The sequence below is a fragment of the Rana temporaria genome, chromosome 4, assembly GCF_905171775.1.
Source record: "Rana temporaria chromosome 4, aRanTem1.1, whole genome shotgun sequence".
NCBI lineage: Eukaryota > Metazoa > Chordata > Amphibia > Anura > Ranidae > Rana > Rana temporaria.
Window position 1 is genome coordinate 297,198,171 of NC_053492.1, and position 27,684 is coordinate 297,225,854.

A 27,684-nucleotide genomic window follows, 5' to 3' on the forward strand; every position below is an offset into this window, starting at 1 on the left:
TAAATCACCCTAGAGACCGGTTTCCTGGCTCTGATTAGGGTAGAGATTACCTTCTGAGACAGACCTCTACCCCTGAGAATCAGGGATTCAGCTTCCAGGCCGTCAAATTTAGATGCCGTAAGGCAGGGTGGAGGATCGGACCTTGCGATAGCAGGTCTGGCCGTAGAGGAAGAGTCCAAGGGTCTCCCACTACCATCCTTAGGATTAGTGAGTACCATGCCCGTCTGGGCCATGCTGGAGCTACCAGGATGACTGGTATGTGCTCCACCCTGATCCTGCGCAGCAGGCGGGGTAGTAACTGGAGCGGGGGAAACGCATAAAGAAGTTTGAACTGATGCCAAGGGCAAACCAGCGCATCGGTTCCGCAGGCCATCGGATCCCTTGAGCGGGATATGAACCTGTCTAGCTTCTTGTTGAGTCTCGATGCCATGATATCCACGTCCGGCACTCCCCATCTTTGGCAGAGTGCTTGAAAGATTTGTGGATGCAGAGACCATTCCCCCGGCAATAGAGTCTGGCGGCTTAAGAAGTCCGCCTGAAAGTTGTCCACTCCGGGAATAAATATTGCCGATATGCAGGGCACATGAGCCTCTGCCCATAGGAGAATCAAGCTCACCTCTCTCTGAGCGGCTTGACTCCTGGTTCCCCCTTGGTGATTTATGTATGCCACGGCCGTGGCATTGTCTGATTGAATTCTCACCGGGAACCCCTGCAATTTTGACGTCCAAGCCCTGAGGGCTAGTCGAGCAGCTCTGAGCTCCAAGATGTTGATGGGCAACTGCTTCTCTGGCTTTGCCCAAGTACCTTGGCGAGTGCAACCATCCAAAATTGCTCCCCAGCCCGTCAGGCTGGCGTCTGTGGTCACTATCTTCCAAGCCACTGGGCTGAAAGACTTCCCCTTCAGTAGATTCTGAGGGTCTAACCACCAACACAGACTTTGTCGGACTCTTGATGAGAGCGGCAACGGGATATCCAAGGCCTGTGGCCTCCTGCTCCATGCTGACAGGATGGCTGCCTGCAGGATGCGAGTGTGGCTCTGGGCGTATGGTACCGCCTCGAATGTGGCCACCATCTTGCCTAGTAACCTCATACATAGGCGAATAGTCGGTTCTTTCTTGCTTAGAACCAGTAGGATTAATTCCTTGATGGCTTTGACCTTCATCAGAGGTAGAAACACCCTTTGTTGTTCCGTGTCTAATCTCATGCCGAGATATTCCAACTGCCTTGTGGGCTGGAAAGCTGACTTTTCTCGATTTAGGACCCAGCCGAACCTCTCGAGGTATGGGACCGTGAGGGCCACTGCTCGCTCCAAGCCAGGAGACGAGTGATCTATGACTAGGAGGTCGTCCAGGTATGCTAGGATCGTGACCCCTTGGATCCTTAGCTTGGCTAGGATTGGAGCTAGGACCTTCGTGAACACCCGGGGGGCCGTAGCCAACCCGAAGGGAAGCGCCACGAATTGGAAATGACGCGAAGCCACCATAAAGCGTAGATATCTTTGATGTGGCTGATAAATTGGAACATGAAGGTAGGCATCCTTTATGTCTATGGACGCCATGAAGTCATCCTTTTGGAGTGTGGCAGCTGCTGACCGCACGGATTCCATCCGAAATGAGCGGACTTTTAGGTATGCATTTACCATCTTTAGGTCCAAAATTGGCCTGACATCTCCATTGGACTTTGGGATGATGAATAGGTTGGAGTAGAAACCCAGCCCCTGTTCCAGGACTGGTACCTCCACTATTACTTCCTGGGAAAGTAGATGATTTAATGCCGACATTAATGCGGCTCCCTTCACCGGATCGTTTGGAATCCTCGACTCCTGGAAATGAGGAGGAGGAAACCTTAGGAAATCTAATTTGTAGCCCGTGGCCACGGAAGACCGTACCCACTTGTCGGGAATGCTGGCTTCCCAAACCTCTGAAAAGAGACGCAGCTTTCCCCCACCTTCGTGGGTGGGGGCGCCCCTTCATAAGGTCGGCTTGGGGGCTGGTTTTGCTGGTTTGCGAAGCCACTGCTTTCTGCCTCTAGCAGCCTGTCCCTGCGACTTGCTGTTGAAGCTGAAGTTTGCTTTCGCAGGAGGCCGTCGATACTGTTTGGCATTAGAGGGCCCCTGCCCAGGGGAGTACTGTCGTTTAAACGCAGGCCCCTGAAACTTCTTTTTAGTTGGCAAAAGAGTACTCTTGCCACTTGAAATGGTCTGAATGTATTTATCTAGGTCTTCTCCGAAGAGTCGTCCTCAATGGAAGGGGAACCCTACCAGGAGCTTCTTGCATGGGGGCTCGGCCTCCCAGCTTTTTAACCATAAGAGTCTTCTCATATGGATAAGGGATAACGATAAACGTGACGCTTGCTGGATAGAATCCTTAATTGCGTCTACCGTAAAACATATGGCCCTAGGGACATCCGAAAATTCTTCTGCCTGCTGGGCAGGAATAAGTTTAAGCATCTGCTTAATTTGATCCGATAATGCTTGAGCAACCCCAATCGCAGCCACAGCTGGCTGCACTACTGCCCCTGCAGTAGTGAAGGAGTTCTTAAGTAGTGCTTCCAAGCGTTTATCAACTGGATCCTTGAACACCTGTATGTTTTCTACAGGGCATGTTAACGATTTGTTAACACATGAGATGGCTGCGTCCACTGCAGGAGTAGCCCATCTCTTGGAAAATTTATGTTCCATAGGATATAGGGCAGAGAATCTTTTAGGTGGTAAAAAGATCTTATCTGGCTTGCTCCAATCTTGGAACAAAACTCCCTCTAGCAGAGGATGGATCGGAAACACTGCATTGCTTTGAGGCGCCCTTAGTGAGCCCAAAGCTGAAACCGTCGATACTTGGAGATCTGGTACTGGCAAGTTGAATGCACTATGGACCAAGTCCGTTAAGGCTTGAATCCACCAGCTCTCCCCTTGGGAGACTGCTCCAGACTCCTCTGTATCCGGATCTTCGATCCCCGAACCTACTTGGTCCTTGTCCAAGAGGTCGTCCAATTCCCCTGAGGAAAGGACCTCCTCTTCCGAGGGTCCACGCTCGGGCGACGGAGATCTAATCCGTTTACTGCCCCGCATAGCTGTGGCTATCATTTTTCCCATTCTTTTCTCCATCTCTTTTAAAGAGGTGAGTAATACCTCGTCCGTGACCATCTTAGGGTTGGACTGACCCGCGCCAGCTCCAGCCCCAGATCCCGATGGCCCCAAGGCTCCCTCTGGGGAAAGCAGCGGCATAACCTTGTCTGAGACCTCAGACTCTCTGGGAGAATCCCCACCTCTTGTACCCTCTGACCCGGATGCCATGGTACAATACCGAGGTACACCTGCTAGCTTATTGGTACTTGGAACTATAATAGTTAATTGTCCAAACACCTGTTTGGGGGATAAAAAATGCCTCCTCTCCCCTAGATGACTTTTTTTTTTTTTTTCAATCTTTCTTTTTTTTTTTTTTTTTTCTTTTTTTTTTCAAATCCAGGAAAGAAAAAGCATTCTGTCCCCCTGAGTAGTATTGCCAAGGAAAAACTATTGAGATGGAAAAGAACAGCCTATTTCTAGGCTTGAAAACAGTCTTCTGAAGACTGTAATATCCTTTCTGGCCACTGTGTGTCCTCGGCGCCCCGTGCTGCCGCTCTGGTCTTTTCCTCCTCAGTTCCAATGTTAGAATGAGCTGTTGGAACGAAAAAGGAAGGGCCGCCCCTTCCTTAAGCAACTGACCCGCCCTTCCCCCCTCAGCTAAACGGCGCGAATTGCGCCTATAACACGGGGACGCGCGCGCGCCCGCCGACAGGGGGGGGGGGGGTTGGGGGGAAGGGAGCCTCTCTGCTCCAATCTTGGAACCACGAGGAGGTCAGCGTTTTGCCTGCTTTGCAGGCTCTGAGGAGGAAGAACCGATGGAGCATCGCCTGGAGGCTTGCAGGTAAGCACAGCTCTCTGACACACACACACACATTATATCACACAGGCCCCACTCAATGCTTTTCCAACACTACCCGGGAGGTCACTTCTTATGGGGAATAATACACATAGAGCCATCCTATCATTAAGATATGTGACTAGTTTGCCAGATGCAGCGCATAACTTTAGGCATGTCCCCTGTGACCCCCCAGAAAAAACCTGCTAAGAACCAAGTTCCGCAAGTTTTCCCCTCACTTACCTGCTCCATGCCGCAGGACTTTGCCAAGCAAGAGGCCCAATCTTCCCCCATCTCCGTGGGGATGTCTAGACCTTCAGGCCCTGGGTTACTATGAAGTATCCACTGTCCTGGGCCCATATAGCACTCTGGCAACAGAAACATTAGGCCCCCAAAGGTTTCTAAGTTCTGGGCCCAGGGTCCAGCTCTCTAAAAAGAAAAGCATTATGGGCTATACCCCAAGGGTTTGGGGTCCGGTTACTGACCACTTTAGCGCTGAGGCCTTTGGACAGAACCGGTTAGCTCACCTAATCCCAAGGATGCGGAGGCAAGCTAAACCATGACCAACACCTAAGACACTGGCGTAAAAACTGAGGTACTCCTCCTATGGGAGGGGGTTATATAGGGAGGGGCATTTCCTGTTTGAGATTGCCAGTGTCCATCACCTGAAGGTACTCCATATAACCCATATAGTAATGAATGCCGCTCTGTGTCCCGTGATGTAACGATAAAGAAATATATATATTTTTTTTCAAAATGGTTGCTCTTTTTTTTGTTTATAGCACAAAAAAGAAAAATCGCAGAGGTGATCAAATACCACCAAAAGAAAGCTCTATTTGTGGGAAAAAAAAGGACGCCAATTTTGTTTGGGAGTCAAGTCGAACGACCGCGCAATTGTCAGTTAAAGCGATGCAGTGCCGGAAGCTGAAATTTCGACTGGGCAGGAAGGGGGTATTTTTGCCCAGTAAGCAAGTGGTTAAGAAAACAATTAAAAATAATCCAAGCATAACAGCAGAATATAAATCTTTCTTGTTCACATGAAAATAAAACAGCCAAACTCCACGTAGGCCGTTTTTGGACATGTAGCCCATGTACCCTTTTTTTTGTTGCCTGTGTGCTCTAAATTTTTTTTCTCAAGGTAAACCATTAACAATGATATATTATGAGGAACGCAGCAATGTATCATAGTTCACCTTTGATATGAATGTTTGGCTTGGTCCACATGACTACAAAGAACTGAAAGCATTATGCTTACTAACTGGACCAGGCAGCTTCTCCACTATCCATTATTAATGACCTGTTAAAGAAAAATAGTCTCAGTACCTTGTACAGTTTCTTTTGTAACAGGACTTGGGCTGCGAAGCCTTTCCTCCTTGCTTTGCTCTACATCTGCTGGTAAAGAATTCTTAGGCTCTGTGTTTTCCTTAGCTGTGACCTCAGCTTGTTTGGCTTCAGTCTTTTTTTTGCTTTCCTTTTTTATTGGTCGGACATTTCCAGGTGATGGTGGACGCTGAGGGGTAGTTACCGCTTTGGAACTGTTAGAAAGAGATGGTGCTGGCTTAGATGCACTAGATAAAATGACTGATGACTTCTGTTGATGTCTGAAATCAGAAAAATGGAAAACATTGATATTCTAATATTTCTTTAAAACCAACACAAATCCGTCCAAATTGTAGCTTTTATCCCTGCAGGGGTATGCTCACCAGTAGCCACCACTGACTGACAAATAATTGCTCATGTTCCATGGGAGTGCTTGTGCTAGTTATACACAAACACCCTAATGTAGCCATCATCTTTTTTTCAGATTTGGGAAACAAGATAAAAGTACCTGGACACACTGATCATCTCACTTGCTATTAATCACTGTAATGGAAAATAATGGCATAACATGAACAATCACATCAATAGGGCTGCAACTAACGATTATTTTCATAATCGATTAGTTGCCCGATTATTGTTTCGATTAATCAGATAATGGCCTTAAAAAATAAAAAATAAATTGCATTTTTAAAACATTTTGGGACAATTTGTTGTTGGGCAGATTACAAAAACACAAATTGCCGCAAAAACACATTACATGCTTTTCTGTAGCTTCACCATTGAAGTATATTGAACAAAAAATAAATAAAAATAGCACTGTTTTGCGTTAAAAAGTCCTTGCCCTTTCCAAATACGCATCAGCTGAAAAAAAAAATCATGGATGTGAACGTGTCCCATAGGAAAACATGTAAATGAACTGTAATGTGTTTCTGCAAAAAGCACCAAAAAAACAGAGGTGTGACCCAGGCCTGAGATGTTTAGTAACCTAATAAGTACAAAAAGAGCAAATAATCGCTACTGTAAGGCCTTGTACACACGACCGAACATGTCCGCTGAAACTGGTCCGTCGGACCAGTTTCCGCGGACATGTCTGACCGTGTGTAGGGCCTAGCGGACAGTTTTCCGGCCTAGCGGACAGGTTTCCAGTGGACAAAAGTTTCTTAGCATGCCAAGAAACTTGTCTGCTGGAAGCCTGTCCGTCGGACATGTCCGATGGTTAGTACGACTCATCGGACATGTCCGCTGGCCCGAAATCCCGCGCATGTGTCAAATTGATTCGACGCATGCGTGGAAGCATTGACCTTTCGTGTCAGAGAACGTCGGTGTCGTCTACGTCACCGCGTTCTCTGTCCGCGGGGATTTTGGTCTGATGGTGAGTACACACATCAGACCAAAACCTCCCAGCAGACATGTCCGATGATTAATCCATTATGAAAATTGTAATCGATTATGAAATTAATCGATTAGTTGTTTCGGCTCTACACATCAAGCATATGTACAAGCTTGTACCTATGGAGAGGGTAGGGTGTGCACCCTACACAGACATGACCTCTCTTGGGGTAAAGCAACAGCAATGTGCTGAAAAAAAAAATCAAACTTGGCTGATCGACTTGGGCTTGGTGTGTCTGCAATTGTCCAGTAGGACTGGTAGACATGCAACCATAAAAGGACTGACAGGGATAACAGTCTGGATAATTACCAATTGAAACAATGACCGTGGTCACCCAAGGGTACTTGCCTTACATCTGCAACACAGGTACTATACAAGAGATATCTGATATTTATGGGAAGAAGTAAAATACCGACTATGAAGCCAATGAGGGGAAAGTTAAAGTGCTTTTCAAGTAAAACTCTGAACTCATTTTACTCATTTATGAAGCAGGATTGTTCAGTGACATACACCACTTCTCTCATTAACTAGGCTATCCCGAGACCTGCCGTTTGTTCTACAGATTAAATAAAATGAAAAAGGTATCTATGGCAGTACCACCCCTAACAATTGGCATGTCTTAGCATTGCTACTTTTATATAAGAGCTCTGGATTACACACAATCTATGACTGCAAAGGGAAGTATGCCATTGTCTTGTGCATTCTAGCTGCCTGGCTATGATGCTGATAAAGTGACTTCCATACATTCACTGAACCGCACATTTGTTCCAGGTCAGTGATTCAGAACACACTAGAGGTCTACATCCTTCTTTCCACACAAGGTACTTCTAAGGAGCCTGTAGATAAAGGGGAGCAGGCTGGGTGTGCTGCCATGATCCGAATACCCCTTTGGCATCTGTGAGACAAGAGTGTTCTATAAAACAGGAAAGTTTGGCTTGGCACTCCTAATGGAGAGGGGAGTGATAACAATTAGGACACGTTTTACCCCAAGTTGAATTTGTTCGTAATTTGGAACAGCTACATTTTTTAAGTGTAGCTCTAGCCCAAAAATGTATTTTTAAGCTGGTTGGATGGCATAGGGAAGGGTTATCACCCCCGTAACATTTGTTTTGCCGTCTGTGCCTCTGTTCAGAAGATTTCACCTGACTTTCTGTCCCAAGGATTGGATTTTGAAAATTTTGGGTTATTAGGGAAACAAGGATTGGTGATAAAGCATCAGCGGAGACACCTTTTTCCCATATTAACTCTTACAGGAGTGAATTTCCCTTCCATGGGGTAGATTTTCTCTCACTACCTGTTGTCTCCCACCGTTTGTAAGTAGGAGTCGTTTGTAAGGCAGGTGTTTGTAAGTAGGGGGCCGCCTGTAAACACCTATTAGAGACAAAAATGGTGCTCTTGGGCTAAAGAAACAGCTCTTCTCCTGCCTTTTAAAAGCACCATTCTAAGTGCAGTTACAAGCAGTTCCCTTGTCAACATAGCAGACTGGCTATATACATAACACTAGTTTGCCAAGCACACTGATGCCTGCAATACAGGTACTATATTGAACAATTTTTGGTAGAGGCTAGACAGATAAGTCACAATTAGAATCTGCAGTGGACCTGGAGCTACTGATCACAGCTAAGATATTGTATTATCCTCTTCTAAACTAGGCAAAGTTCCAGGCCCTGACAGTCTACCCCTCAATTACTACAAATAATTTCAACAGGTTCCCCCCCCCTGTATTTTCCCATACCCAAAGGTCACCCACTCCCTCGGGATACATTATGGGCTCACCTTGCAGTTCTTCCAAAACCAAAGATTATACACTATGTGGCAACTATCGTCCCATAGCTCTTCTTAACTCGGACCTCAATTTATTCTCAAAAATTCTTGCTAATAGAATCTTCCCTTTTATTTCTCTTTTCATCCATGCTGATCAGGTGGGGTTTGTCCCCCAACAAGAAGCGCGGGACAATATCACAAAGGCAATTGATCTGATTCACACTGCCCGATCAGGGGCCCAGTCCCATTCTTCTATCCACTGTGGCAGAGAATGCCTTCAATTGAGTGAACTGGTAGTTGCTGTATGCCCCCATGTCGTGTGTTGGCCTGGGTCCCCACATGTTGGCATGGATCTTTGCCCTCTACTCCTGCCCTACAGCTACTGTCTGGGTGAACAAAATCCCTTCTTCCTTTTCCCTTATCCAATGATACTAGACAGGACTACCCCTTATCCCCCCTGATTTTTATTTTGACCCTTGAGCCCCTTCTCTGTAAGGTTAGAACGGAGCAGTCCATCAAGGGACTCCAGCTCTCGTCTACTGAATACAAGATCGCTGCTTACGCAGACAATATTCTTTTCTTTATTATGAATCCAGAGTCCTCCCTTCATACTCTATTCCAAGTGTTTGCCCAATCCAGGAAGATCTCCAACTTTTCAATAAATTATTGGAAATCTGAAGCCTTGAACATTTCACTCCCATCAGGCGGTCATGCTATTCTACAATGTTTGTTCCCTTTCCAATGGTTCTCCTCCACCTTAAGATGTCTGGGTATGATTTTGAACCTGCTCGTCACAATTTCAATTTTTTTTTATTTAAAAAAAAAATCTGTAGTGTAGTTTAGTAATAATTTAATGGCGAGTAATGTACACAAAACATCAGGCTTTTTTAGGGCAATCATAATGCTGATGTGGCCCATGATGAAATGGAGTTTGACATCCCGACCACCTCAGAGCATCCACTGTGTAGCTTTTTCTTTTACATTACTCCCTCTTGATTTGACAACATATATAGTTTATCTACATGATTTCTTAAAGTAAAGCCGTGGTGCTGGTACCCTTATGTTTTGAGAGAACCATATTTCCCCTTATTTAAATATACGATGGTGTATTTTCAACCCCAGAAACACAATTATTTATTCCCTCCAGACCAAGCGAGCATCTCATGTTGTAGCACCCTGAGATCACTGGCCTGTTTGTTCTACGGGCATATAAAAGGATAGGTTTAAAAATCGTGTTCCATTGTTCCCTTTTAAATAAGATGGCACTTTGGCACTGATAAGATGGTCTCAGCTAAATCCAGCTACATTTTAAATTTTTTGGCAGGGGGGCAAAATCTGACCAATCTTAGGCAAGAACCACAGAAAGCTCTGATCAACTATCTAGTGGTAGCATCACTATACAGTTTACCGAAGGACAACAAACTCCTTTTCTGTGAATATTGTGATCCCCTAACTCCACACTGCCCCAAACTTCTATCTTAACACACCCTCCAGCTGATCCCATTAAACCACACTTCTCCTAAGCTCCCCCTGCTGTCAGGATGCAACACTGCACAGAAGATCCAAGGCAGTGTTGTTTCTCTTTATCATGCTTTGTATTCACAAATTTGCGGCATGTCAATGAGGACGGTCTAGGTGAAATCTGCACACTTACCCTCCAGATAGAGCTGCTAGCGATTTTGCTCTTGAGATTCTAGGAGAATGGCCCCTCTTTACAGTGGAAGTAGGCGTTCGTAGTTTATTTTCCTTTTCATCCTCTCTTTTTTCTTTTTTTTCTCCCTATGTTCCAATAAAAAAAAGTCAGTGTCTTGTAAATTTACTGCTTGTTTTTATATATGGTAAAATGGTGTTCATGGTCTATATGTGATAATTAGACTTTAAGGTCCTTAATGGTAAACCACAAATACATTTGCTAAATAAGAATTGTTGAGTCACATAGCTTACACACATCTGGATAGTGATTGGTCTGCAGCCATCCTTAATATTCTACAATTATAAACATATTTTCATTACAAAATGCAGTCTTCCTTAACCACAAGAATTTGTGTAGAATTATATTGTTGATCGGACCTAAACTTCTTGATTGTGTACACAGTAGCATCCCACTAGCTGCTTTGTGTGATCACAGCTAGGTCAAGCACCACTGTCGCATACAAAGCCTATTCTGTACACCATGCCTATAAAATTAAAGTGGTATTAAACCCAAAAGCAAACATATATTCTATTATATTGCAGCTTACCATTTTTTTTTAATGTGATGGCTGCACTAGCTTTCTACTTGGGACTTTCTTTTCACCTGGTGATCCAGTCAGTAAGTCTGTTGTTTTAAAAATAACAAACTGTCCTGCAGATGTAGCAGAGTGTTGAGAAAAAACATTTAACACTGACAGCTGTGCTTATAATGATCAGCTTTTATTTATTTATTCAAAAACCTTTATACAGCTATTTATAATGTGTTGCCTGGAATTTGGCCTCAATTTCTTAATATTTTTTAACTGCTTGTTGACCCGGTGCAGTACATATACTGCGACGGGGTGGCTCCTGCAGGCACAACAAAATACCCGTATGCAAACTTCTGTTTCCGGGTTTTGGGCGTCCCTCGCCCACCTCTGATTTGACACATCGAAGGTTTGTCAGATTCTGGCCAATAATTCATGGCCGGGACCTGCTGATCGGCTGTGTCCAATCAAAGCCCAGAGCACTGTGCAGACAATCAACACAAAGCTCTATACAGAGGAAATGATCACTTTGCTTTTTTCCCCTGAAAGAAACAAATCAACAGTAATTGTTAGGCACACAATTAACTCTTTGATTGCCCCTAAATGTTAACCCCCTCCTAGCCAGTGTCATTAGTACAGTGATGGTGTATATTATTAGCACTGATCACTGTATTAGTGTATTAGTGTCACTAGAGCGGTCACGTCAGTGGCAGTTAGTTCCCACAAAGTGTCAGATTGTCCGCCGCACTATCACAGTTCCACTATAAGTCGCTGATGACCGTCATTACTAGTAAAAAAAAAATATATATAAAAAAATTAGGAAATAAATGTATTTCAGTATACCGATATATACCTTTGTTTGTAGACACTATAACTTTCACGTAAACCAATATACACTTATATAAAGACACGTAGCAAAATACATTTTGGTTAAATGTATGAAGACATTTTTTTTTTTTTTTTGTATTGAATACGTTTTATAGCAGAAAGTAAAAAATATATAGATCTTTTTCAAAAATGTTTGGTCTTTTATCATTTATAAAATAAAAAAACCCAGTGGTGATTAAATAATCCCAAAAGAAAGATTATTTGTGTGAAAAAAATTTATATAAAATTCATTTTGTTACAGTGTTGCATGAGAGCACAATTGCCAGGTAAATAGCGCAGTGCCAAATAGCAAAGAATGGCCGTGTCATGAAGGGGTTAAAAGTTTCTGGAGCATAAAGTCATTGTAAAGGTTCAGTTTAAAAAAAAAAAAAAAAAACACATGTTAAACTTACCTGCTCTGTGCAATGGATTTTGCACAGAGCAGGCCGGATCCTCCTCTTCTGGCTCCACCCCTCCATTGGGTGCCCCCTTTGAGAGCCGCTCTCCCTGGGGGCACCCATGCTGGCACGCTCCCAAGTCCCATGAGGATCACAAGAATGCCCTCAATCTCAATCCTGCAGAACAGACAAGGAAGTGGTCTTTAGGGGAGGAAAAGTATAGACCAAAGCTGTTCTGTTCCGAGAATGCCACCAGAGCCTCCACTGCTTCCTCTAGAGGATCTTTGTACCTGGAGACAAACATGCCCAGTTTGTTGTTGAACCTAGGAGGCCAAAAGTTCCAAAATCCAGCACCCCCCCACCTGAGACACAGGTGATGAACTACCTTCAGCTGTAGGGCACCTTTCCCCTGGAACAAAGAGCTGCCAGCTAAGGAAGTCCACCTGCCAATGCTCCTTACCTGGAATGTTAATGGCATACAAGAGTGGGACATGAGGTTCTGCCCATGACAGAATTTTTTCTACCGCTCTCTGCAGCACGACTTATGATTGTTAATGTGTGACACAATTTCAGTGTTGTCTGACGGGATCCTGAACAGATGACCCACAAGTCAGGTTGTCCTAGGTAGCAGGTGGCTGCCATCAGCCCTTTGACGCTCATGCAAAAGCGAGGAGTCAGTTAACTTTTATACAGGAGAGTCCGATTTTAGGACAGTAGAGTTTGAAACTTGTCCTAGCGATGACAACATTTTGCCTGAGTACTGACTAATGAAGGTTCAGGATCCAACCAAACTGTTGTAGGGTTTGTAATGTCCACATTAAATTGCTAGTCCAGACTTGTGCTGACTTCTTCAACTGGAGGTCTATCATAAATCCCACAATAGACATGCCCAGAGAGTGTAACAAGGCAAGCACAGGGGCTAGAACTTTGGTGAACATAGTGTGCAGAAGAAAGGCCGAATGGTGAGCCACTAACTGAAAGTGTTGGGGACGAACTGCAATGTGAAAAAAACTCATGAAAAATATAGACATGCAAGTAGGGGTCCTTGATTTCTACAGAGGCCAGAAAGTCTCCAAGATGGAAGGAGGCTATGACAGACCAAAAAGATTCCATGTGGAATTTTTGGGACTGAAAGAAGACGCATATAACCTTGAGATCCAAAATGTGATGAATACCCAGTTTTAATTTGGGAAGTGTGAAAAGGTTGGAATAATATCCCCAATACTTTTCTGCTACAGGAACTGGAGTATTAACCCCCTGATCCAGCTATAAACCTAGGTTTATATTGCTGGGGTATAGGAGTACTCCTACACCCAGTGACATCCATTAAGGTGCCAAATACAGCTCTACAGTGACAATTACCTTTAAAGCGCATGCGCAGAGGAAACTTTATATGACTACTCTACAGACCAACACATCAACCACTTTAATCCCCCAGGAAATTAAAAAAATATGATAGAAAATGCACCCAATGGTTCTAATAAAAGGAGTATTCCTTGAAGCTCAGTCACACAGCCTACTCACAAACGAGTACTTCAAAGGCAGGGTCAACACCAGAGGCAGTGCCACGGCCCTGGACCTGGAAAGTGTTTTGAATCTAACGCAGTATGCAAAGGTCTGAAAAGTGCCACAATGCGCATAGCCCAGTGTCCATAAAAGGAAATACTTGCAATTGTCCAGTCTAGCAAGGTCTGAGTACGGTCTCAAAAGCCAATTCTGAAGACTTTTCCATCCAGACAGTTGCATAAATAGACTAGCTCAGACAGCATGTAGCAAAGAAAAAAAAATCATCTTAAAAAAACAAACAAAAAAACATGACTAGTAAAAATGGTTAACCACTTCCCACTGGCCATATGCATAAATGTGGCCTCTCGACAGGTGGCCTTTAATGCAGAGAGGCCACATATATGTGGCCATATGTAAACATATTATTGTTCTGAGTGTGCCCTCCCTGTGCACTCCTAGCACAATAACTGGAGGGTACCGGAAAGCTCCCAATGCATACTTGCGATCAGGAGCTTTCCGATCATGTGACCACTGACTGCCATTCACAGCAGTCACATGATCGGAATGCCAACCTTTGCCTTCCAGCATTTAGAACAGTGTTTCTGAACTCCAGTCATCAAGGTGCCCAAACAGGTCATGTTTCCAGGATTTCCCTCAGATGAATTGGCTGTAGTAATTACTAAGGCAGTGAAACTGATCAAATCACCTATACAAAATAATGAAAACCATTAAAACCTGACCTGTTGGGGCGCCTTGAGGACTGGGAGTTGAGAAACACTGATTTAGAACCTCTTAAAGGGCGGGGAGGTGGCAGCAGGAATGGGTGAAATTTCTCAGAGAAAAGGCATCAATCCTCCTAGGACACTAGCAAAAAACTGAGGAATGCGAGGAGTTATACCAGGCTGGACACTCTTTTTTGATAGTCGGTAACCAAATCCTCCTGTAGATGGCAGTTCATTTCTCTGAATCTGGTGTAACTCAATGAAAGAGGGAAAAAAATAATCAAATTCAGTGTATAATGTATTGATGTGAAACACAGTCTTCTATACTTACACTGCCAGATCCTGCCATGTGCGTGGTTCTCCGCCTAGATACAGCCTCTGGAGTTGTAAGGAAAGTCTTGTATCTCTCTGAACTTTTAATTGTTGGAGTCTTTTGTGCCTGAGGACTTATGGGGCTGCAAGATGCTGAACGAGGACAAATGGGGATAACTAGGGTGTTTTTAATAGAACATAGACGGAGATGTGTACAATGAGTAAGACAACAGCAGGAAGCATGAGGCAGGAGGAAAAGATTGAAAAGAAGAAGAGAGAGAAGGAGCCTGTTAATATCAACAGGAAAATGTATTCCAAGCCAAAACCATCACAGCAACCCGTTTTTTTTTTGTCATTTGTAACCTAAAAGCATCATCAGGGACTAAATATCAAAATTCAACATTTTAGCCAATTTTGAAACCTGAAAAAAATGCTCAATTTAATCTCATTTACAGAATCCCCTCTGCAAATGATTGGTTTACTAAGACAGTGACAAAGTAAAAATGGCATCAATTAGCAGTGATGGATCTGGAATTGCTTTTGTAATCACAAACTTTATCCCACAGTAATTACAGAATCCCCGACTAGTGAAAGGTAGTAATCTCAAAACATATAAAACGAGTTTAAAGTCAGCCTAAAACTGATATTTTGGTTGTATGCAGACATTGGCAGGCTGTACAAGACACTTGGTCTTTTGAGGGACTCTAGCAGCAACACTCTCTCACAGGAATTTATGCCTCTACCCTCTAAATCAATATAATCCAGATAACAATTTCAATCTTTTTGCAGAAATCTCCATAAAAAGGAAAACGTATGGAGAGTCCAGATTGGAAAATGAGCCCCTATGAAATGGCAGCTACAAGTGGGCAGAGTGGGGCATTGAGAGTCCACAAGAGATGGGTGATTTACCTCACCAGCATCAAAGAAAGTCAGTTTTGAGAAGACTTCCTCTTAAAGCTTGAAGAGAAGTGAAGAGAGAAAATATAATCTAAAGACTAATCCACCATAAACACAACAGTAAAAGTGCAAAGCAGGCAGAAAGGCAGAGCATAAACATGTAAAATACATCATTACTGTGTGGTACAAACATAACACTTGTATAATGAACAATTTATATACTTCTAGAAGTCCTCAATAACAAAACAATTCACAGTTAGAATATGCACAGTAAGGTCTCCCTACAGTGGAACTTTACCCATAAAAACTTGATAAAAAATAATATACTTCAACAAGGAGCATACATTCCACATTAACAATGATAAGTGTGTGCCGTAAATTGCTTTCAGTATTGCTCCAGTTTCTGCTTGCAGGAGGCTGCCATTTTGTTGAAGCTCAGAGCCCCTGAGCAGCAGTAAATCATAAAGCAGAACCAATGCCTTTGATTTACATTCTTGGAATGCCGGGATTGCCATCTGTCACATTTGCTTGTGTCCTCAACCAAATGGCTGGTGTCATAACTGATCATATGTGCAGGACCTTGGCAGGCACAGATCAAACAGAAGCAGCTTCCTTGGCTGTAAAGCATAGGATGGTTTAATTCTACTTTGAGCTGTCAGCAGATGGGCCTCTACAAATTTGGCAGTGCTTAAAAATAGAGAGCTAATAAGCATGTGCAGAGCAGGGTGAAATACTATGTTTTACACAGTATAAACTTATTTTTAATGTTTTACATAACTATACCTGCAAAAAGGGGAAAAGCCTGAAGTGATCAAGCAGGACTTAATTTTCTGACTAAAGTTCGACTTGAAAGAATACATTTATTAGCCTGCCAATGGATGTTCTGGGTCAGCAAAAGCTTAGGTAAAACCATAAAAATCCAGTGATCGGGTGAGATGGTATAACACGCTGCTACCATGTAAGCAGTACATGCCCATTCTCCTTATTTTGTTTACAAAATGGTGACTTTTCACAATGGTGCATTCGGTAAAATCTTCTATAGTGAAACAAGGTTTTTATTTTATTTTCTTAAACCTTTTGTTGTTTTAATGATTTTTTTGAGACACTCCTTGCTTGCAAAGCTTATAAAATAGTGTCATGGAATAATGCATTAACGGAAATTAAACTGTAAGCTTTGTTCTTGAAAACATTTTTATATTGGAAACAATTTTTTTTTCAAATTCAGTATTTTCAAACTTTATAATAAAGAAAAGGAGGTTTTGTTCATAAAATTAGACAACTGTTTTTCAAGTATTATTTGATGGAAGAGAACCAGAACAAAATATATGACATAATGGTGGACACACACACACACAGGATACCATCCTATATATTCTCCTGGAAGAATCCATTACTTCATTTTCAAACAAAGAAAGGTCAGTTATAATGGAAAATGTATTGAAAACATGTATATAAATCAAAACCATGCTGTATGCAATGGGTGCTCAACCTGTGGCCCTCCAGTTGTTGCCTCTGCCTAGGGTTGCCACCTGTCCAGGATTCACCCGGACAGTTCGAGTTTTGAATCATGTGTCCGGGTTTCAGACGGATATTCAAACAGGAATGTGGCTCAGAACAGGGCCTGATAGGATTACTATTCTTATTGGAGCGCCAAAAGGTGTCCCAGGTCTGTTACAATCCTATAGTGCAGGGATATGCAATTGGCGGACCTCCAGCTGCTGCAAAACTACAAGTCCCATCATGCCTCTGGGTGTTATGCTTGTGGCTGTCAGTGTCTTTATATGCCTCATAGGACTTGTAGTTCTGCAACAGCTGGAGGTCCACTAATTGCATATGCCTGCTATAGTGCATATTGAAGAAAAAAAATTTGCGGTACGCCGCAAAAAGTGTTTGGGTTTGGCCTGAAGAACAAAATGGCAACCCTACCTCTGCCATTTTGCTATCATCCCATCATGCCTTTGCAAGTCATGCTTGTAATCGTCAATGGCTTGCCATGCCTCATGGGATTTGTAGTTCTGCAACAGCTGGAAAGCCACAGGTTGAGTACCCATGCTGTATGCTTAAACACACAACTTACATGGCCCTATAAACAGAGTTCAGTGATAACAAACCGTAATAAAATCAAATAGTATCACGCACCAAGCCATTTGTCTTAACATTTTACCTGCATCTCCAGATAAAGCAGCTGTGCTTTTACTCCTAGCCAAGTACGAATGTGTTGGTGTCAGCAGTCTTGACACCACACTGGACTCCCATGGGCTAAGTTGTGGTCGCCGACCTAGATGACACAAATATAATATCAGACACAAGTCGAATCAATGTAAAAAAGCAGAGCGACGCACAAGGACAGACACTTATATCTGTCCCATATTCATGGAAGAAATAGAGTGCTCTAATTAAAAGATGTTACTAATTATATTAGTCATTTAAAAATATTTTCTTTAATAGGACTAGCATTATTTCACTGGTAATTTAAAGCTATATCTAGAGAATCCAGCATTTTGCAATATGACCTGATATTTGGTAATTGTTCACCTGTGTACTATTTTAAGGGGCCAGTGAAGGGTAGCGGTCCTAAGATTATGTGGCTACTTTAAAGTGGAAGTAAAGGCAGAACCTAACTAACTCTAAATCTACTCCCACCTCCATTCTAAGGCTTATCTACATAGCCTTCTGGTCTGGTCCCAGGCTGAGCTATCGGTGGCAGCTTCAGTGTGTAGGAGAGGATGCCGACAACAAGAGCCCCATAGTAAGTCTATATTGTGCGCTTTCCCAGACCTCTTAATGACACCCTCATGCATATTGCAAGTGCACACATGTTCATGCTCATCAAAATGCATGGTAATGCAGTACCATGTGGTTTGCTGTGATGCGATTTTGAAAATCATGCAGGCACCTTTGTTGTGAGTTTCTTGTGCATAGGGCAGCCTACTGAAATGAATGGGCTGCCCTAAACATGCAAATTAGAGCATGCTCAGTCACACTTCTTGGGGTGAACGAAGCCTTGAACTACTTATCTCTGCATCTTCAATGTAATATAGAGATTAACAAATCCAGACACATTTGAAGTCTAGCTGGGTAGCAACCATGGCTTTTCCACAGATACAATGGAAAAAAAGAGCACAGCCACCCAGGGGCAGAAGTGTGTTATCTGCAGGATTACCAGGCAAGAAAACAAAAAAAAAAAGGGAAAAAATCCTTAAAGAGTAACTCTTGTTGAGAAAAAAAAACACATTGCATTTTGGGTGATCTATGTACATTGCAAGGATTTTTAACAAACGTTGTTGCAAATTCCAACCTTTTGTTATTCTGAATAAATAACTTTGTCCGTGTCCATGTGTGAGGGGAATCTGTATGGGAGTGGTTTTATAATTATCAATCGGCTGCTACACCTGAGGAAAATTGCAGGGTCTGCATCCCTTTAGGCCTGGTTCACACCTATGCAGTTTGTTTTCGATCTGTTTCTGCAGTGCTTTTTGCACATGCATTTTTGATGAGCTTTGCGTCCTTTTATACTTTTTTTGCCCAATTTGTTGCCGGGCATATTAACAAACACAAAACACATAAAACACGCACTACATGCTTTTCTACAGTGTCTCCATTGAAGTAAAACTGGAACAATTGAACCACAAATGCACAGTTATGCGTTTTAAAAAGTCCCTGACCTTTTCCAAAAACACAACAGCTGAAAAAAGCATAGATGTGAACATGTTCCATGAGAAACCATGTTCAGTGGACTGTAGTGCATTTCTGCAAAAAGCACCAAAAAATGCATCAGTGTGAAACAGGCCTTAGACACGATTTCCCTTTGGAAGTATCTGACCGAAAATGATGCCAAAAATCTGTGAACCAATCACCCAAGCAGAAAACTTTCAGGGGGCGTTCTGTACACCATCTGTGTACAGAATGCCTCAAGGTAGCCATAGTGCATTGCATTTTACAGAAAATAACAGCGCTGCAGACTGAAAAAAGGAAAAGGTAATTTTTAATAACATTCAATTACAATGTGACTTGAGTCGCAATTGTGTACACTATCGTTTTTTTTATTTCTAATCATTTCTCAAGTGGAGTTACCCTTTAAAAATGAATGCAGCCACCCAATTTAATGATTAGTAAACTGCAAAATATTACATGTTTGTTTTCGATTAAATACACTTTAGGGTCAGAACTCCAGAGGAAGAGAAGTATTGGGCAGCCCAAATGTATGCAGCCAGCAGAAGCATCTAGCTACAAAAATAGGTTAAGGGCCCTTTCACATGGAGCGGATCCGTATTGATCCGCCCCGTGTGTGTCCGTCAGCTCAGCGGGGATCCTCCGTAAATCCCCGCTGAGCTGTCGGCAGACAGGGCGGTCTCCGCACACTGTACAGAGACCGCCCTGTCTTTGCTCTGCTCTCCCCTATGGGGAATCGGATGAATACAGACTGTGTGTCCGAATTCATCCGATCCGTTCCGCCAGACGGAAGAAAAATAGGGTTTTCTTCCGTCTGAAAAAGCGGAACTTTGCGGACGCGGATCGTTACGGACGTTAGCAGATGCATCATCCGCTAACGTCTGCAATCCCATAGGGATACATTACAAGTCCGTAAACGAACTTGTAACAAATAAGGATGAGCTCCGGCGTGTTCGCATAGAACACGTGCAGAGCCCGCCAGGAAGTCGGCACCCGCGCTGCGCTAATCACAGCCAGGCAGACATTTCCCGATCTCTGCAGCCGAGCATCGGACAATGTCTGCCTGGCTGTAATTAGCGCAGCGTGGGTGCCGACTTCCTGGCGGGCTCTGCACGTGTTCTATGCGAACACGCCGGAGCTCATCCTTAGTAATAAACGTTCGTCCGCACGTGTGAAAGGACCCTAAATGCTTCTGCCATTCAAAAAACGATGAAGATATTATATTCCAGGTGGTAGGGGGTATTCAAAAAAAACATAGAGAGCCTCAAGATGGAATATGTTTTTTTTTTTTTTTTTGGTGGGGTCCTGTTATTTTAAATTGCCTGCTAAAGAAAATATGCCAGTCAAGCCAAGGCTGATGGTCTAGGCATCTATTATAGGATGGCAGAATTCTTTGCTAAAATAAAGATAAAGATTAGCTTTATAAAAAGCTAAAATAAAAAAGAAGCAGCAGCTTCCTTTGTTGTTATATATACACACACACTTTCAATCCACAGCTCTTCCTCTACAGTACTTTTTTTTTTGCCACTTTATGCCCCTATCCAGTCTAATGAACATCATCATTTCACCCAATTCTGATGAGCCCAGACTGCCCTAGATCTGCCCAAGCTCGTGACTGGACAGTGAAAGCAGACGCAGTACAGTGATTAGCTCATCCCTCGTTTACTTGCCTTCTCTGCCTCTGGGCATATTTGTCATCCACCTGCAGGCTCTTTCTGCTGCTTTTTCCACTGACACTCCAGGAATAGGTAACAGGGACTGCAAGGAGCCGATATGTAGGCTGCATTCACATGGGTGTACAGCAAAGTGCATCCAGCCACGATCACTGCAGGTGACTGCTGGCTGTGCAAACAGGTATGAACAGCTGTGTCATGAATTATCTCATGAAATTACACTTAAATGTTTTATGCAGAATTAAGTTATAAAAATATTAACAACTTTATCCGTGCCCATCAGTGTAGCCTCACCCATGTCCACCAACCAATGCAGCCTGCCCGTGTCTACCATTGCAGCCCGTGTCCAACATTGCAGCCTACCTGTGCCAGGGGAAGCGAGAAGAATTGCCAGCGAGAAGAATTGCCAGCAGGATGATCAGCGTGCAGAGGAACAACACAGCTTTCATTTTAATTGCAGTATGTTCCTGCCGCTCGCCATCACATACAGCCCCGCCTCCTGGCCCGGGAACTCTGATATATACGTCACACGTCCTGGGATTGGACGGGTGAGCCGTCTATTAAGGTCCCTGGACAAAGAGGAGGGGCTGTATGTGACGGCGAGTGTGGGGAACACACAGAAATTGAAATGAAAGCCGTGATCATCTGGCCACCTGCTCTCCTTTCTCTGCAATCACTGGGAGAACGGCTCCCATATAACCCCGCCTGCCGGCGGTGCTCACCCCCAGCTCCCAGGCAGCCATAGCACGCCAGCCCTCAAATTCCACTCGCAAAATGTGAGTGAAATTTTTGAGGGCTGCCTTAGAACGATAGCCTGCAGTGCCGCACGCATTCTGCTCCCATGGTCGACTTTGTTCGGGTTCGCAGGATCCGGCGCTGTGATTGTCCGAAACTTCGATTACATCATTTCCGCAGGTGCCGCCGGTCATGGCACAGGTCCTGCCGTTAATTCAGTGTGCATGCGCTGATGACATCGGTGGCAGCATATATAGTAAATGTCTCCTAAATGGTGCAAGTTTAGGAGATATTTACAGTACCTAGAGGTAAACCTTACTATAGGCTTACTTTACTTCCTCTTTAAAAGAACTAGGCCACAAACTCAGGGAATTGGCTCGCAGAGTTGAATATGACCAGGAAGGCAATCTACTGAGTAAAGAAATCCATAAGAGGTTTAAAGGGTTGTCTTTGAAGAACCAACAGAACCACTGAAATCCTACAGTGTTGACTTTAACATACAGGATAAACAGTGTGTGTGAGCAACACCCAGTACAATGGCCCTCACTAAAGTAGTGAAAAGCAAGCAGCTTCTGGAAAAGAAATAAGGCCAAAATTTGACCCTCGATCGAGAGTCCTCAAGGCCAAACATTTATCTAAACCCAACTGGAGAAAAAAATACAGGATTTGCCCCACGGAGCAGCTCTTGACGGCACCAAGTTTAGTATGCCGATAGAGCTTGCAAGAGTCAATTTCCCAGCTTTTAGCAGCATGGGAATAACCGCATCTTGACTCAACCGCCAAGCTGTCAAAAATTGAGAAGCAGGGTGGAACGACATTCCTTGGGACATAAGGTCTTGACAATCAGAAAGGGCCCAATTATAATCTGCCAGGGGAAACTGAAGCTTCTCCATAGGAGATAAAGTCCCTGGACTGGGTAACATCCAGGACTAGGCTTAGGTATTCTAGGTGACAAATCTAAACCAATATGAGCTTCTGGAGGTTTGGATCCATCCAAATCTTTACAGACTCCGCATCATACGTTAAACCTTAACTGACAGAAATTGTGCTGACTGTTTCCCTTAGTAAAAGGTTGTCTAGATATCCAACAATGAGAATTCCCTGGGAGCAGAGCAAATCCAGAAGAGGCGCCACCACCTTGTAAACATACGAGGTGCAGTGGAGAGATCAAAGGAAGAGCAACAAACTGATAACTTTGCACTCCCACTGCAAAAAACAGATAGCAGTGATATGCCGGAAAGATTGGAACATCCCTGATGTCCGTAGAGGCCAGAAAATCTCCCTTGTGTAGGGAACCATACCGAAGTTTTGCACTTGCAGTTATCTCCTAGGGAGATTCAAATCCAGAATGGGACAAATGTTCTTTTGCCCTGCGGTGGAAAATACATTGAAATAAAAACCATGAAATCATTTTGGCTCCGAGACAGGGGTGATGATCCTTTGAAGGAGGAGTTTCTATAAAGCAACGAGATTAATGAATGGTTGGGTAAGTTCGACAGCATTGTGTGTCGAATTTTCTTAACTGAAAACGGCACTGTCCTCTCCTTATAGAACAAGGACCTCAACAAGGGGCAGAGTAAAGTCAGGAAGAGACTCTGAAGGAGACATCTAGGGGGTTTGCTTATGGCCCCTGCGGTTAGAGGCCTCTTTTTAGCCAGATAGCTTTCCCAAAAACTCAGACACAGCTGCACCAAATTCCTCACTAGACAAATAGGACGAGGAAGGGGCACTTGAAGACGCAGAGGACACTGAGGCAAAACATACCATGTCAGAATCCATAGAAGGTGGGATGCAGACCCCCTCTCGACCATTAGCTGAAGGAGAGCCAGCAGATTCCAAAACCCCAGCTGCCCTGCAGGTTCGATCCACCGTGTCAGGAGAATCTCTTTAGGGATGCTAACAACAGATGTGGCAGCAGGGGACAGTGCCTTATATGCTCAGTCACCCTCAGTAGGGGTCTCAATGCATCCAGAGATTTCTTTGCCAGCTCTGTGTCCAGTTGCTGGGAATGGAGAGTAGTCCGATGTGTGGGAAGCTAGTCAAAATAGCATGCACATGCGCAGAACTATTACCAAGAGAAAGGCTGTGCAGACGCCCTAGCATGTGCACTGAAAAGGTGCCAAATCCAAACAAATAACTGTACTGAGCTGCTTTCCATTTTTGGTTGCAACCCAAAAGAGCTGCAGCCAGTGCTCTGCATTACCCCAAATAGGCTTTAAGCACAGCAGCCTACTGGGAACCAAGGCAGGGCATAAATCTAACTTACCTGAATTCAGTTTCTTAGACCACCACATGAACAGTGGTAAACTTAATGGGGACAAGCCCCATGCAAATATTTGCCCTTTGGGTTTCACCCCATAATTCACCCCACCTTCATGGACAGCTCTCCACTGGCTGATGGACCGCGGTCCTGGACCTGTATAGCACCCGGTGGCTAACTCAACACGATGCACTGTGTGCCAAGGTGAGCACTAGATGCAGTATCCAATGCATGAAGCAATATTAGAGGCTGGCCAGGAATTCTTCCGGCAGGGGGGCTGGTACTGTCCCCCTTCAAACTACAGAGGAGTTAACTGATCCATAAAGCTCCCGAGGGGTGGAAAACTAGAAATGTAGCAACTAGAGACTTGCCAGAGGAAATCCATTGAGAAAATATGCAGAAAGTGTAACAAGGTCAGAAGGAGAGAAGACGTCCATCACCCAAGGGTACTAGAGAAAACTAAAAGGCATTCTGGGATTTGGAGAATTAAAGTAGGCCTGTCCTTACAGCTTTTACTATGCTTTTACATTGAATGCAAAAAGCCTTCTTCTTTATTAAATCACAGGATAAAAACATCCCCACCTCTTTTGGCTGAAACGCGTTTGCATTCTGTGATTTAATAAAGAAGATTGTACAAAGCCCACAGATGGGTGCTGGCTTTTGCATTTATTGGTTGGAAAGGTTTGCAGGAGCCTCAGCCATAGCACCTTTATATGCACATCGATATCGGATCCACTTGATAGAGCATGGTAAGTTTCCATTCTTGGAGAAGCTACACCCTTTGGTGAATGAATTATCAGCCTGTGTCCTCTGTGGTATAATCAATAAATATATTTTTAGTAATTGCTGAATCGCTTCAATGTTACCACTGTCTTATTTAAAGCCAACTAGCTGATTTCATGTACAGCATGAAATTATGCTATTCTCCATATTTTTCCCGGATACATTATCCACATTTGATAATAATTAGCTCAGATGTGTTACATGCTTTTATCAAAAAACCTTAGTTTGTACTGGACTGTAAATCCTGATAATACAGCAAACTAAATAATGTGTTGCAACATGACAAATAAATGACTGTGTACAAAGGGATACAGTATATAATTAACTTTAGGAAAGGCAGAATTCGCACAATACAAAATACACATTTCACTTTACAATCAGCATGCACAACACACATTTATTGCACTCAGATATGAAGCACAATGATAGTAATGGGCACTGTCACAAACAAAAACACAAAGATAAATGCATGGATGAATATGGGAAATGTGTATAAAATTTCAAGGACAAGTCATATTGACAAAATTGTAGCGTCCTTGGCCCTGGCGATTATTGTAAATGCAATTTCAACTGGGATATTATATATACTGGAAAATAGTTGTAACCCAGCAATAACCTTTATTAACGAGTCACCTATTCTTAACCTCAATCTAAAACTTAAAATCAAAACCTTAGCTGCTGTAAAATCTGTTTAATAAATTTAATTCAGATACAGGAGCTTTCGAACAGAACAAGATGGAATAAAGGAGGAAATTTTTTTCCAATGCACCTGTTCAGTAACTGCACTGAAACAGACTGCTGTCATTTGTTTGTTCTCCCTAAAATGGTACCCAACTGAGAATATAAGGCTGCACACAGGGCCGGATTCCAGACAAGGCCAGGCCTCGGGGCGGCAGTGGGTGCAGGGGGCCGTGGCAACAGGGGGCAGGGATGGACTGGCCATCGGGACTACTGGGAGTTTCCCGGTGGGCTCAGCAGGCTGGTTACAGCAGCTGCCTAATCTGCATTGGAAGTCTGCGGCGATCTACCTGTCAATCGCCGACAGCTGGCGCCTGATGGGTAGATCGAGATTAAGCCAGCATGCAGAGTAGATGGACGAGAAGAGAGGAGAGGCAGCCGGGGAGCAGAGTGACATGAGAGAGAACGTATTACACATGCTTCCTGTGCTACTCTACATGCTGGCTGGTAAACAATGTGCCCCATAATGTGCAATGTGCCCTGATGTGCCATGTGCTCGTGCCCTGATGTGCTATGTTCCCTGATGTGAAATGTGCCCCGTGCTCTGATGTGTCACAATGTGCCAAGCCCTGATGTGCTGAGCTCTGTACCGTGCACTAATGTGCACTGTACCCTGATGTGTTGTGCCCTGGGCCGGTCTGGATGAAGGCCCCCTTTGTAAAGGTGTGTGTGTGTGTGTGTGTGTGTGTGTGTGTGTGTGTGTGTGTGGGGGGGGGGGGGGGTGGCATTGAAGGACCTGGTCTTGGGGCGGCAAAGGGAGTAAATCCGGGCCTGGCTGCACATCAAAATTAACTGTCAAATATGTCATTTCGATGTGCATGAATGGTGACTCTTATATGTGTATTTATGAATGCCAAATACAAGGTATATCCTTTGAAAGAGATACCAAATGTGAGCTTAACCTTTGTAGAATGTTTTATGCAGCAAGTTAAAATTATGTTAAAATGGTCAGTAAATTAACTAAACACTAAAGTTAGATATTAGTTAGATTAGTTAAGGGTTGCTGATAACGTAAAGGAACTTTTTCATAGCTGCTCCAGTATGGCGGATACAATGAAGTTCACCACTACACCATTTTGTTTATGACACTGTACCTCTGTCTGGAGAATTAAGTAATGTTGCGGAAGAGGTGGAGAGTCGCTTGTTAATAACGGGATCAACATGTTTCGAAAGGTTCATTGTTGAAACTGACCTCCTTTCTGGATCTAAAACAAATGGAAATATTGCTAATTGGCAGCATTTCAATAGGTATTCCAGTAAGGGAAAACTAGGTATGCGAGTACGGTTTCTAAACCTTCTCTGTAAAAGATCTGATTAGAGCACTCCAGTCAGACTAGCCGTTAAAATACCATCAGCAGGGAAGACAGCAAAAATACTAAAGTTGGGTTACTACATAGAAAATTGTTGCATGGTACCAATTTGATCCAACAACTGTTTAGTTCACCATGACCCCCATCAATTAATTAATTTTTAAACAATACACAAATTTATATTCTTAATTAAAAAGACTGGGGAAAAAAAAAAGGATGAAACACAAAATGTGGCATATGTAAATAAGCCTGGGAACTTCGTCAACCAGCACTTCGTCAATCAGCTTCTACTATTAACCAGTGACTTTCTATCACAGTGATGGGCCAACAGTGGAATGCAAAAGGGACTCTCGAATAGGGAAAGGGGTTAACATTTGCATACCAGAGTACCCTGGTATTCAGGTCACTAAGGTGCTCTAGAAGAAAGCAGACAATGCATGCAGACACCTCTAGGGTCTTATGCCACGTACACACGATCGTTTTTCGACATGAAAAAAACAACGTTTTTTAAAAATGTCATTTAAAACGATCGTGTGTGGGCTTCACATCATTTTCCGGGTTCTGAAAAACGCCAAAAAAAAAAAATTCAAACATGCTGCATTTTTTAACAACAACGTTTTAAACAATGTAGTTTTCGGGTTGTAAAAAAATGATCGTGTGTGGGCTAAAACGACGTTAAAAACCTGCGCATGCTCAGAAGCAAGTTATGAGACAGGAGCGCTCGTTCTGGTAAAACTACCGTTCGTAATGGTGTAAGCACAATCATGACGCTGTTACAGACAGAAAAGCGCAAATCGTATTTTACTAACACAAAATCAGCTAAAGCAGCCCCAAGGGTGGCGTCATCCGAATGGAACTTCCCCTTTATAGTGCCGTCATACGTGTTGTATGTCACCGCGCTTTGCTAGAGCATTTTTTAAAAACGATTGTGTGTGGGAAACATCGTTTTAATGATGAAGTTGGAAAAAAATTAAAAAATTTCTAGATGCTGAAAAACAACGTTTTTTTCATGCCGAAAAACGATCGTGCGTATGCGGCATCACTCCACTGTACCAATGAAAATTTACTTTACCTGGCAGCCAAATGATTGTTGTCTTTAAATGCTTTTCTTTTTTACCTCCAAATTAATCAATAAGGCCCTCTTCACACTGGGGTGTCCGCGGCATCGGTGGTAAAGCGCCGCTATTTTTAGCGGCGCTTTACCATCGTATTTGCAGGG

At 43.5% G+C, this 27,684-nt stretch overlaps 1 protein-coding gene across 8 annotated transcripts in view; it reads right to left on the reverse strand.

Moving 5' to 3' along the window:
- Window positions 1-27,684, reverse strand: part of MAP7 (microtubule associated protein 7) — a 244,015-nt gene that overhangs the window by 33,947 nt on the left and 182,384 nt on the right. For 4 of the 8 annotated variants that reach the window (XM_040350497.1, XM_040350494.1, XM_040350496.1 and 1 more), the window contains 5 exons: window positions 26,250-26,360; window positions 17,459-17,572; window positions 14,417-14,574; window positions 10,028-10,152; window positions 5,223-5,500 (listed from right to left, as the gene is read on the reverse strand). In XM_040350497.1, the coding sequence (XP_040206431.1) occupies window positions 5,223-5,500; window positions 10,028-10,152; window positions 14,417-14,574; window positions 17,459-17,572; window positions 26,250-26,360 (786 nt within the window). The remainder of the gene's footprint in view (window positions 1-5,222; window positions 5,501-10,027; window positions 10,153-14,416; window positions 14,575-17,458; window positions 17,573-26,249; window positions 26,361-27,684) is intronic. The other 4 variants (XM_040350495.1, XM_040350499.1, XM_040350501.1 and 1 more) reach the window with 3 other exon arrangements.